The 13,141-nt window shown below is 39.7% G+C and overlaps 1 protein-coding gene across 6 annotated transcripts in view; it reads left to right on the top strand.

The window, feature by feature from the left end:
- Positions 1–13,141, top strand: part of ptprk (protein tyrosine phosphatase receptor type K) — a 691,044-nt gene that overhangs the window by 528,999 nt on the left and 148,904 nt on the right. For all 6 annotated transcript variants that reach the window (XM_063034492.1, XM_063034484.1, XM_063034476.1 and 3 more), the window contains exons 10-11: positions 2,187–2,388; positions 5,932–6,031. In XM_063034492.1, coding sequence (XP_062890562.1) covers positions 2,187–2,388; positions 5,932–6,031 — 302 coding nt within the window. The remainder of the gene's footprint in view (positions 1–2,186; positions 2,389–5,931; positions 6,032–13,141) is intronic.

Raw genomic sequence — 13,141 nt, 5'->3', positions numbered from 1 at the left:
GGCTGTCAGAGATTACAGAGGGACGTTGATAGGATGCAAAACTGGGCTGAGAAGTGGCAGATGGAGTTCAACCCAGATAAGTGTGAGGTGGTTCATTTTGGCAGGTCAAATATGATGGCAGAATATAGCATTAATGGTAAGATTCTTGGGTGTGTGGAGTATCAGAGGGATCTTGGGGTCAGAGTCCATCGGACACTCAAAGCTGCTGCGCAAGGGTTAAGAAGGCATACCAATTTCCCCCGGGATCAATAAAATATGACTATGACTATGACTATACGGTGCATTGACCTTCATCAACCGTGGGATTGAGTTTAAGAGCTGAGAGGTATTGTTACAGCCATATAGGACCCTGGTCAGACCCCACTTGGAGTACTGTGCTCAGTTCTGGTCGCCTCACTACAGGAAGGACATGGAAACCATAGAAAGGGTATAGAGGAGATTTACAAGGATGTTGCCTGGATTGGAGAACATCCCGTATGAGAATAGGTTGAGTGAACTTGGCCTTTTCTCCTTGGAGCAACGGAGGATGAGAGGTGACCTGAGAGAGGTGTATAAGATAATGAGAGGTATTGATCGTGTGGATAGTCAGAAGCTTTTTCCCGGGGTTGAAATGGCTAGCACGAGAGGGCATAGTTTTAAGGTGCTTGGAAGTAGGTACAGAGGAGATGTCAGGGGTAAGTTTTTTTATGCAGAGAGTGGTGAGTATGTGGAATGGGCTGCCGGTGGCGGTGGTGGAGGCGGAAGCGATAGGGTCTTTTAAGGGGCTCCTGGATAGGTACATGGAGCTTAGAAAAACAGAGGGCTATGGGTAAGCCTAGGTAGTTCTAAGGTAAGGACATGTTCGGCACAGCTTTGCTGCTGAAGGGCCTATATTGTGTTGTAGGTTTCTATGTTTCTAAAAGTCCTAGGTGGTGGGTCCCTAAATGATGGACACTGCCTTCCTGAGGACCACTCCTTCAAGATGTCTTGGGTATTACGGAGGCTAGTACCCATGATGGAGCTGACTAATTTTACAAGTTTCTGCAATTTACTTCAATGCAGTAGCCCCCCTGCCCCCTATACCAGATGGTGATGCAGTCAGTCAGAATGCTCTCCACAGTACATTTGTAGAAGTTTTTGAGTGTTTTAGTTGACAAACCAAATATCCTCAAACTCCCAAAGAAATAAAGCCATGGACTTGCCTTCTTTATAGCTGCATCAATATGCCCAGCTTGAGTCCTCAGAAATATTGGCACCCAAGAACTTGAAATTGCTTACTGTCTCCACTTCTGATCCTATGGTATCTCAATTCCTTCCCCTCTTCATAATTTGTTCTTGTTTTCATTTCTATCGTCTCCGTTAGCACTTCTGTTGCCTGTTGAGCCTGTTGACGTTATCAAACTACTGGGCTCCTCACCATAGGTTCTATTTTTAAAATGTTGCTCTCTGCATAATTGAAATTTATGCCTTTTGTACTCAAAGTAAAACAGCAGAAGAAACTGTGGTGCTAATATTAACATCTGAGGGGACAGCATTGTGTATTCTGTGAAACAGCTATCCACCACGTCTCTACTTTCTGCCCGCAAACCACATTCATATTTATACCCCTTTAACCCCCATTAGTTCTCAATCTACCTACAATTTTGCATCATTTGGTATCTTGACACAGACATTTTATGCAATATCAATCCTTCTGTCCTCAACGATCCATTTGTTTATTACACGATATTACACGATCCTTCAGTGAGAGGCTCCTTCAAGTAGATCAGTCCAGTTGAACTGGGCAACCACATACAACAGTAGACCATACAACCTTTCAAGCTTCTTCTGCCATCCTGTAAGAGCATAACTAATACTCTTCCACCATGATTTTTCCACATCCCTGGGTTTCTGTTTTGATAGAAGTCAGTCGCAGTCGACATACAATGATAGAGCTGCTGCAGTTTCTCCTCAACTGGCTCTTAAATAGCTGATCTCTTATTCGGAGACTTGGTTTGCTTCCTTTATTTCTTGAAGAAACTGTCTCAGTATCAACTCTGTCTATTGCTTTTCGAATCAAATCCAGAATCACCTCATTGTGTCCAGTAAGTATAGGAAAACTTAACAATGGACGAATCTTTACCTCAGGACTGATCCAAAAGAATTTCAAAAATGCTATGTTCACTTGTTTCACCTTCTGTTTAAGCAATTGCTTCATGTTTTGGCAGGTATCTTATAGCAGTGTGAGATCATTTGACCCTGCTGTTCAAGTGGCTGGCTCTGTTCAGAAGGTGTCTAAATTATGGAACAGTACACACCATGTTTTCACGCATTTGAATCCAGGGACCACCTACCAGTTCTTTATTAAGGCTAGCACTGTGAAAGGGTTTGGTCCCGCCACCGTCGTTAACATTACAACTAATATATCTGGTAAGTAAATAAGATTTGTAAACATTGAAACAGAAATAACTCTTTTCCTATGAATTGATTTTGTGTACTAAATTTCTTAAAGAATGCATGTGGAAAGTCTTTAAGCCACATTTCTGTTAACGTGCAGGTTTAACTGTCTTATTTAGCTGCATCCAATATAAACAAGTTTGATCTTTAAAGAATGTTCTATATTTCCTCCTTGACCAAATTTTCTAAGTTTACTGTTTTGATTTTCCTTTTTTTTGTAATTTATTTTTTATTGAATTTCATCATCAAACATTTCCATAAGATGTATTTCAGATACTGTACATATATATCATATAATCATATTTGTCACAAATCTCTACATAATAGTTATCTGAGGTATACACTTATAGAAAGGAGAGGAAAGAAAGAACAATCGAAAGAAGAAAACTATGTACAGAGTAGGGAGTGATTTTTTTTACAACATATATTCATTGACCTGTGAGAATAAAATCAGGCCTATGAGGTGTTATGTAGTTAAACTATTTTTTCCAGTATGAATAAAAGTTAACAGATGTTGTTATCTTCTCCATTTTTTAAAATGTTCATTGTAATTTCCATCCATACATTTAAAGTTGGGCTCTCCTGTTATAACCATTTCCTGGTAAGGGTCTTTTTACTAGCCAGCAGCAGTACATTCATTAAATATTTATCTCTTTTCATAGAAACAAAAACATAGAAAATAGGTGCAGGAGTAGGCCTTTCGGCCCTTCGAGCCTGTACCGCCATTCAGTATGATCATGGCTGATCATCCAACTCAGAACCCTGTACCTGCCTTCTTTCCATACCCCCTGATCCCATTAACCACAAGGGCCATATCTAACTTCTTCTTAAATATAGCCAACGAACTGGCCTCAACTGTTTCCTGTGGCAGAGAATTCCACAGATTCACCACTCTCTGTGTGAAGAAGTTTTTCCTCATCTTGTGCCTAAAAGGTTTCCCCTTTATCCTTAAACTGTGACCCTTCGTTCTGGACTTCCCCAACTTCAGGAACAATCTTCCTGCATCTAGCCTGTCCAATCCCTTTAGAATTTTATACGTTTCAATAAGATCCCCCCTCAATCTTCTAAATTCCAGCGATTATAAGCTTAGTCGATCCAGTCTTTCTTCATATGAACGTCTTGCCATCCCAGGAATCAATCTGGTGAACCTTCTTTGTAGCCGCTCTATGGCAAGAATGTCTTTCCTCAGATTAGGGAACCAAAACTGCACACAATACTCCAGGTGTGGTCTCACCAAGGCCTTGTACAACTGCAGTAGTACCTCCCTGCTCCTGTACTCGAATCCTCTTGCTATGAATGCCAACATACCATTCACTTTTTTCACCGCCTGCTGTACCTGCATGCCCACTTTCAATGACTGGTGTATCATTCTTGAGGTATATACCCAAAATACATGGTCTTACTCTCTAAGGGTTTTTCACATTTAAAGATGTCGTGTAGGGCATTATGTATCCCACTCCAATATTCTTTGATAATGGGGCATTCCTAGAAAATATGATAATTGTTTGCATTTTGATTTCCACAATTTCTCCAGCAGACAGGGAGGTTACTATCATAATGGGATTTCTGCGAGGGTGTAATAAAATATCTTTTTCAAGTTTTTCCACCCGAACTCCCTCCATTTCTGTGAACTGGTACACTTCCATTGATACCTCCATATTATTGTCCAGTCTTCCTCAGATATTAATATCCCTCCTTTCTTCTCCCATTTTGTTTTAATGTATGAAGTCAAATGTGTTTTAAGATTTCGCAAACCCTTATACACGCTTGAAATTATTCTACTACCGTTCTCCGAATTATATGCTTTTCTAAATAGCTCTATCAGACATGTACTTGCCTTGGTTACATTTTTAACTGTCCTATTAACATACTGTCGCATCTGTAAATACCGGTGAAAGTCTTGTTTTTCTAATAAGTGTTTCTCCTTGAGCAATTCAAAACTGAACAGTGTTCCTTCTTTCATTATGTTGCAAATAGCTGTTATTTGATTTTTCCTTTTAAAAGTTAATTAACTTTAAAAATACATTTTAAGCCTGGAAATGAAGTGTTTTGCCAAGTTGTTCAATAAACAAAAACAAAATCAAAAAGAATAAGACAATGTGAATGAATTTAATGACATTTGATTTTTAAAAAATCATCATTGAAGTCCAGAATGCTCACTGAAAGTATAGGTTTTGCATCACACATCGAAAGTGCTCTTCCTACTCTCAATGAAAGGCATTGGAACTTTTGTAATCCATGCTAATTAATCAAATAAAATGGTTACATGAATAGATAACCGTTGCCAGTTTAGTAATTTTCATTTTAAAATTAACTTCTGTTTCTGGAAAAAAAAACTTATGACTGTCAGTGAATACAAGGTGAACTTCAGTTTGAAGACACTATTTTGCATTATGATTTTTAAATGTTGCCTGTGGCACCAGAGTGTGTTAAGCTGCTTCATACTTTCCTTTGTAATGAAAAATAAAATTTTACTTTCCTGCAGTTCATAAGAATGTAATTTATAAAATCAGTAATAAAGCAGGAAGCAGAGAAGATTTACTAGGATGTTGCCCGGTCTTCAGGAGTTGAGTTACAGGGAAAGATTGAACAGGTTAGGACATTATTCCTTGGAACGTAAGAGAATGAGGGGAGATTTGATAGAGGTTTACAAAACTATGAGGGATTTAGACAGAGTAAATGCGAGTAGGCTCTTTCTACTTAGATTAGGAGAGATAAATACGAGAGGACATGGCTTTAGGGTGAGAGGGGGAAAGGTTTAGGGGGAACTTCTTCACTCAGAGAGTGGTGGCAGTGTGGAACCAGCTGCCATCTGACGTGGTAAATGCGGGCTCACTCTTAAGTTTTAAGAATAAATGGGATAGATACATGGATGGGAGAGGTCTGGAGGGTTAGGACTGAGTGCAGGTCAATGGGACTAGCGGAATAAAGTTTCGGCACAGACTAGAAGGGCCGAATGGCCTGTTTTCTGTGCTGTAGTGTTCTATGGTTCTATGTTGTATGTATTTAATTTATGCACTTTTGCAAGAGAATAAAGCTTTATAATTACCCACCATGAACTTTATTTTACTGTATTCATTTCCAAACAATTTCCCTTAATTGTTGAAGAAAAATGTTCTGGTAAACTATGGTAACTTATTTTTAGGAAACAGAGATCTATGATGTGTCCTGATTCCAAAAATGACCAGTGCTTAACATTGAGGAAAGCATTGAACCAAAGTTAATTTTCCCAAGGGGAGGAAGTTCCGAGTTATATACCCAAGCAGCTGCTTTTAGATAAATGAATGTACAAATTACTTTCTCTACTTTCCCTGGAGAATGTGTAAGCTTGCCCACAATATTAGAAATTAAATATTATCCCTACTTTTATCCCTACTTCAGGTAGATTCACTGTTATTTATATTTTATAACTTTCTAAAGAGCTTTAAATTTTCAGCTTTATTTCAAAGGTACTTGGGATGTATTTTCCTGAATGAAGTTGAATTCTCTTTTTTTTTGTTTAAAACATTCCAACAGCTCCGACTCTGCCTGACTATGAAGATGCAATTCTTAATGAAACAGCAACCACAATTACTGTCTTGCTGAAACCAGCACAGGCTAAAGGTGCTCCAATCAGGTACAATTTCTGTGTAGCAAACCATTCATCAGATAAGAAGGCTGGTCACTGTTGATAAAGATCTTTCGTTTCGGGGAATATTCATTTGACATTGATATCAGGGGATTTTCTTGCTCTGTTAGGCAAAGTCTATGAAGTAGACCCATAGTTAATGAGAGAGTTGTCTTCAGGGATTTTGCAAATTCAAGTCTCTAATGCTCCATATGTCTGTTCTATTTATGTTACTTTATTCTACTACCAGAATTTTATTTTAATTCCATCATATATTTAATGAAAGAATAAATAAGAACATTTTGAACTGATTTTGCAGTGAACTATAGTTACCCAAAATATCAAGTCAGTATTCACGCTTGAGATTTCATGCAAATTATTGGGGATTTGGAAGGACGTTTAAAAGAAAATGGAGAAAAATGTTTTTGAATTTGAACCAAATGACCTTATCCAGCACAAGAGCCCCTATTACATTTTGTCTGGCACGTCTGTGTAATTTACTCTCATATTCTTTGTAACATTAATTTTGAATGACATTTGCTTGTCATCTTAATGAGGAGTAATTTGTTAAGCAGTTTTTTTTCAAGCAGCTGTTAATGTGATCTGAATACTCCACTTGCTACCCCACTTACTGAACCCTTCTTCATTCCTGGCTACTTGTTCATTTACTTTGCTGGTGTCAAATTTATGCCATAATATTTTTTAAAAATCTAAATTATTAGCATTTTAGTAGCCTGAACTTTGTGTAAGGATGGCAGCAATATAGCCATTTGTCCATGAAGCTGGCATCAGCTGAGGGATTTATGTATGTGTGTGTGTGTGTGTGTGTGTGTGTATGTATGTATATATATATATTTAAATGTGGAAATCTCAGATGTATGTTTCTTTGATTTGATATCTCTGTGCAGGCTATATGCTATTTGCAACTGCCTTTCCAACAATGAAGAGACATTATCTCAGTTTGGACATCTTATGAACTAATCCTTGAAAAAGTAATATCTTAGTGTGCCAGATCATCGTTATTATTTAGCAGACTGATTGCCCCAAAAAAGCTAATTTAATTGTTGCATGTATTATAAGTTTTTTACTGAAGTATTTCGATATACAGGGGAGTTTTTTTCAACTTTACATTAAATCTTGGTGTTGATGCAACTCATGATTTAGCACTCTGGAAATGCACATGATGCACAGTATGGATTGGCAACAGCATCTCTTTCACAATTACCATCAGCACAGGTGTATCACAGGGCAGTGTGTTTGGACCCCTGCTCTACGCACTTTGTATTTATGTTTAAAAATGCAAACACGAGGAAATCTGCAGATGCTGGAATTTCAAGCAACTCACATAAAAGTTGCTGGAGAACGCAGCAGGCCAGGCAGCATCTCCTCTAGAACAGAAAGAGAACCAAGGGTCTCGGCCCGAAACGTTGACTGTACCTCTTCCAAAAGATGCTGCCTGGCCTGCTGTGTTCACCATGTGTGAACACACTATGTGTGTTGCTTGTGTTTATGTTTGTGTGGTTAGTACAGCTCCAATGTCATATTTAAATTTGCTGACAACACCAACATTTGTTGGCCCAATCAACACGTCGGCATATTGGAGGGAGATTGAAATCTGGTTGAGTGGCGCCACAGCAACAACCTGGCTCAGCACCAGCAAAACCAAACCTCTGATTATAAACTAGAGGAGGAGGAAGCCGGAGGTCCATGAGCAAGCCCTCATTAGGGAATCAGGGGCAGAGAGAGTCACTAGCTTTAAATTCCTTGGCATTAACACATCAGGAGATCTGTTCTGGGGCCAGCACGTATCATCGTAAGAATACATGTACTTTCGTAGAAGTTTACGTAGATTCGGCATGTTACCAAAATCTTTGACAAACTTCCATCAATACACATGTGAGAGTATCCTGACTGGTTACGTCATGACCTGGGATGGAAACACCAATCCAATGCCCAGGAACAGTAAAGGCCCCAGAAAATGATAGATGCAGCCCAGTCCATCACAGGCAAAGCTGTCCCTGCTGCTAAATGCATTTACATGGAGTGCATTATCATGTAAGACTCCTACCATCCAGGCTGTGCCCTCTTCTCACTACTGCCGTCAAACGAAGTCCAGAAGCCTTAGGTCCCACACCACCAGGTTTAGGAACAATTATTACCCTGCAGCCATCAGGCTCCTGAGCTAGTGTGGATAACTTCATTCACTACTATTCTGAACTGATTCTATGACCTACACAGTCACTTTCAGTATTAATTTCATTTGTGCAGTTTGTTTTCTTTTGTGCATTGGTTGTTCTTAAGTCTTTGTTTATGTATAGTGTCTCCTAAAATACTAAACATTGGTTTTGTGGGCGCAAACACGAGGAAATTTGCAGATGCTGGAATTTCAAGCAACACACATAAAAATTGCTGGTGAACGCAGCAGGCCAGGCGGCATCTATAGGAAGAGGTACAGTCAACGTTTCGGGCCGAGACCCTTCGTCAGGACTCTTTTAAAGAGATCCAGAGCAGGCAGAAGACCAGAGCGGGGTGTCCATGAAGAGGAGGAGGGTTGAAGACGGGAGAAGGGGTCATCGGTGGGGGTGGGAGAGTCCTTGCCGAAGAAGTAGGCTCGAAGACGGAGCTGGCGGAAGAAGAGTTCAGCGTCATGGCGCACGCGGAACTTGCTGAGATGTGGGCGAAGGGGGACAGAGGTGAGGCCCTTACTGAGGTCAGAGCGTTCTGCCTCAGACAACTGAAGGTCGGAGGGGATGGAAAAGACCCGGCACGGATGAGATGTGGGATCGGGGGGGGAGGGGGAGGGAGGCTGGTGGTGTCAGAGGAGAGGGGAGGGTTGGGGTGAGAGGAAGATGGAGCCTCTGAGGGCCCAGGAGCAGATGATGGAATGTGAGGGAAACGTCGACTGTACCTTTTCCTATAGGTGCTGCCTGGCCTGCTGCGTTCACCAACAATTTTTATATTGGTTTTGTGGGAGAAGCTAGAGAGTGGTAATCAATGGTTGCCCCTTTGGTGGGAGGCCTGTGACTTATGGAGGGCCACAGGGATCAGTGCTGGGTCCGTTGTTGTTTGTCATCTATATCAACAATTTGGATGATAATGTAATAAACTGGATCAGCAAATTTGCAGATGACACCAAGATTGGAGGTGTTGTGGACAATGAGGAAGACTGTCATGGCTTGCAGCAGGATCTGGATCAGCTGAAAAAATGGGCTAAAGAGTGGCAGATGGAATTTAATGCAGACAAGTGCGAGGTGTCGCACTCCGGGAGGATCAACCAGGGTAGGTCTTACATAGTGAACGGTAGGGCACTGAAGAGTGTGGTAGAACAAAGGGATCTGAGAATACTGGTCCATAACTTATTAAAAGTGGCGTCACAGGTAGATGGGGTTGTAAAGAAAGCTTTTGACACATTGGCCAAAATATTGAGTACAGGAAGTGGGATGTTATGTCGAAGTTGTATAAGAGATTGGTGAGGCCTAATTTGGAGTATTGTGTGCAGTTTTGGTCACCTACCTACAGGAAAGATGTAAATAAGGTTGAAAGAGAACAGAGAAAATATATAAGGATGTTGTCTGGTCTGGAGGACCTAAGTGATATGGAAAGATTGGTTGGGTTAGGACTTCATTCCTCGGAACACAGAAGACTGAGGGAAGATTTAACAGAGGTATACAAATTTATGAGAGGTATAGCTAGAATAAACGTAAGCAGGCTTTTTCCACTGAGGTTGGGTGGGATTACAACTAGAGGTCATGGGTTAAGGCTGAAAGGTGAAAAGTTTAAAGGGAATGTGGGAAACCTTCACTTGAAGGGTCATGAGAGTGTGGGACAAGCTGCCAGCACAAGTGGTGCAACTGAGCTTGATTTCAATGTTTTGGAGAAATTTGGATAGGTACATGGATGGTAGGGGTATGGAGAGCTATGGCCCCAGTGCAGGTCAACGGGAGTAGGCAGTTTAAATGATTCAGCATGGACTAGGTGGGCCAAAGGGACTCTTTCCGTGCTGTACTTTATTGTATATTTTTCCAGTGGAGAAAATGAATATCAAGGTAGTATATGGTAACATATAAATTGAAAATAAAATTACTCTAAGTTGTGAAAATAGGATAATGTATACTGAACAGAAAGAAAAGTTAGACATCAATATGCATTTGGAGAGATTAAGGGGTCATGGTAGAGTACTTACGGCAAAGGTGCTGAATCATTTCTTCAAAATGTTTACACTATCATGAAATGATTAATTGAAAGCTGATTTAGATCACTCTGGGGAAATCATCTGATTGCTAATTTCCATCATTTTATTAGAAGCCTTTAAATAATTACAGTTGCAAAACCCTGCAGTATTCATGATATAACAAAGTATTTATGACATTAACTTATGTCAATAAATACTTTTCATTAATTCTCCTTGCACAGATTTAACTACAACAGTTTATGATTTCCACTGATAATATTGTTTAAGATGGATATGTGTTTCACAAGTTGCTTCATAACATTCGCTGTCACATAGCACAGGCTGCTTACAGAAGTAATCTGAAGTTGCCATCTAACTAGAGACAGAATACACTTCGACACATACACAACTCGTGACCTTGGCATTGCATCCAACTTTGCTTGGAGCTATCCAGATCTAAAATATACAGTAAGTGGCATATTGTTACATGGGGACAGATGGGCAGAAATCTGTCCAATCCTCTAAAATAGACCAGCTCACTGCTATATGGTTCTAAATGATGAACCAATCCAAGTTAGTAAAGCAGATGGTATATTGCCTGATGTAGCAAGAAAGAAAGTTAAACAGTTCTTTGTCTCATTTTGATTGTAATCAGAACATGTTTGCAGGCCAAGTCAACTTCAAAAAAGTCTGTGAAAAAGAACTGTTTTAACAAGCACTGAAGAGAACAAATCTCATTTCTTGGAGATACAAAAACCTGACATCTGGAGCATCAACAAGGTGCTGGAAGTTGTCAGTGTGTCAGGCAGCTCTCTAGAAGGTAATGGACAGTCAGTGGGCAGCATTTGCAGTTTCTTGCATCTTTTTTACTCCACTGCAAGTTCTCTTCAAGGTATGACCACTTCAGAGACATTTACTTCCTCTCAGAATCTAGATGTAGGATCTTGATCTGAAACAGTCACTGCCCATTTCTCTACACGTGCTGCTTGACCTGCTGAATTGTTCCAGCAGCTCATTATCCAACATTTCTCCTTCATGATGGATTAGTTATGGATTTTTGCAAGTCTGCACTGCCCCCTTTAAATCAACTGAATATGGCCATGCTATAGACTTTGGTGAAAGGTTAGGTTTAAATTCATCCTTGACTTCTCTTTCCTTCTGAAGTAGGAAGATCCTCCTGCAGTAAGCATGACCTCAGTTGTCATTTGGGAAGCAACACTAACATAACATTGTGTAGAAAATGATAGCGTTCCATCTGTTATTCCCTCCTTTTTACATAGTGTTCCTCATTAACATAGTCCATGTACCCAGAGCTAGTTTCTTCATACAACCAGAGATATATGGTTTCATTTCTCCACCAATATCTTTCAGTGCTACGTTCATCTCTATCTTCTCATATTGATTCTTGAACCTCACTAATGAGTCACAAGAAGACCAAATTCATCTTCATTCACCTGTTGCTAAAATCTCAGTTGGTTACAGTCTTGGTCTCCGTCATGATCTGCTAGTTGACTGTACCAAGCTGAATTTAACCTCAATCCTATTCATTGCTCACATTACTTTAGACTGTCTTCACCCTTAGCATGCCTATAATGCAACACTTCAATTTTCTTTCTTCCTGATTCCTCAAATGATTTTCTTAATGTAGTCTATCCATGTGCAATTACAGCGGGTTGAGAACTTTATCAAACAAACTGTATGTTACACAATGTCCCACATTAATACTACCCTAATCCTTCACTAGCTATTTTTTCACTCTGCATACTGATTCACATTCTTATCATTATTTGCACATTTTTCTGTGAGATTACCTTGCCTTATATATGCTAGTCCATGCTCAATTATGCTCCTGTATGGATGCTATAAATCCCTCCTTTTTGTTGCTGCACTGTTAGTGGTTATATTCTTCAATTACTTTACCAAAACTTTCAACTCTGTCTCTAAATCTCATCGCTGCTTGCAAATTCCTTCTCAAAATCTATTCCCACCGCAATATACGAGTTACTTCATATGAAAATTTTTATCATGTTGAAACCACTCCATAAATGCAGTATGCTTAAATCTCCTTTCCTCATTTATCTGGCTTGATGTCTCCAGCTAAGAAAGTGGATAGCTTAACCCGCTAATGTGCCAGAATGCAGTAATGAGGCAGGTATTGATCTTCCATTGAAGACACTGCATTCTTCACATTTGGTGTACTTTATTTTGTGTACTCAGAAATGTAAATAGATTAATTCATAATTTGTGGCGTTGCATGTGACACTGAGGGAACTGCAGACCTTTATTTGTTGAGATTCAAATGATTTTTTTCACTTTCATGGTCACGTAAAATTGATGCCCTGGCATCATAACGAGTGCGCTCTTCCACTTAAAAACCAGCAGATGTACTCAGATTCGCTGATTCTTAACTCAAGAGATCAGGATTATACAGTAGATTAGAGAATGAAGTCCAGTCTTTTTCTTCACCTTATCTTTAGTCATCAATGCTGCATTGATGGATTCCTCAAGGAGACCGTGCAGCAGGAAGATTTCCTCTCATTGCTCACTCTTGGGCTGGGAAATCTGCCCATAGAGCAGCCTATGCCAACAGACCCATTTAAATCAAGACAGAAGGGAGGTGGAGAGAACAGTAATTAAAAGTTAATTTTCTTTTATTTGGTTTAATTGAGTTGAGTTAATTGTGTGAACATGTTTTGTTGCTTTAACTTTTTGACATCCTAATTTTAAATATTTCCTCTTTCTTTTATTATTTGAGTAGACTGCTTTGGATTATTGGTCTGTGTCATTCATTTTAAGCCTTATACAGCTAGCAAGCGCGAGGGTGGGGCTTTACCCATTATTAAGATAACCAGAGGCAGAGCAAGCCCCTCACATTCAACCACCAGGTGAAGAAGTCTTCCCTCTTCATCTGTCCACTGCAGCAGCCATACTGTTCATTCAGCATGTTG

Source organism: Mobula hypostoma, chromosome 2 (assembly GCF_963921235.1).
Source record: "Mobula hypostoma chromosome 2, sMobHyp1.1, whole genome shotgun sequence".
NCBI lineage: Eukaryota > Metazoa > Chordata > Chondrichthyes > Myliobatiformes > Myliobatidae > Mobula > Mobula hypostoma.
Note: the sequence above shows the minus strand (reverse complement) of the source record. Positions and strands in the feature narration are given on the sequence as shown.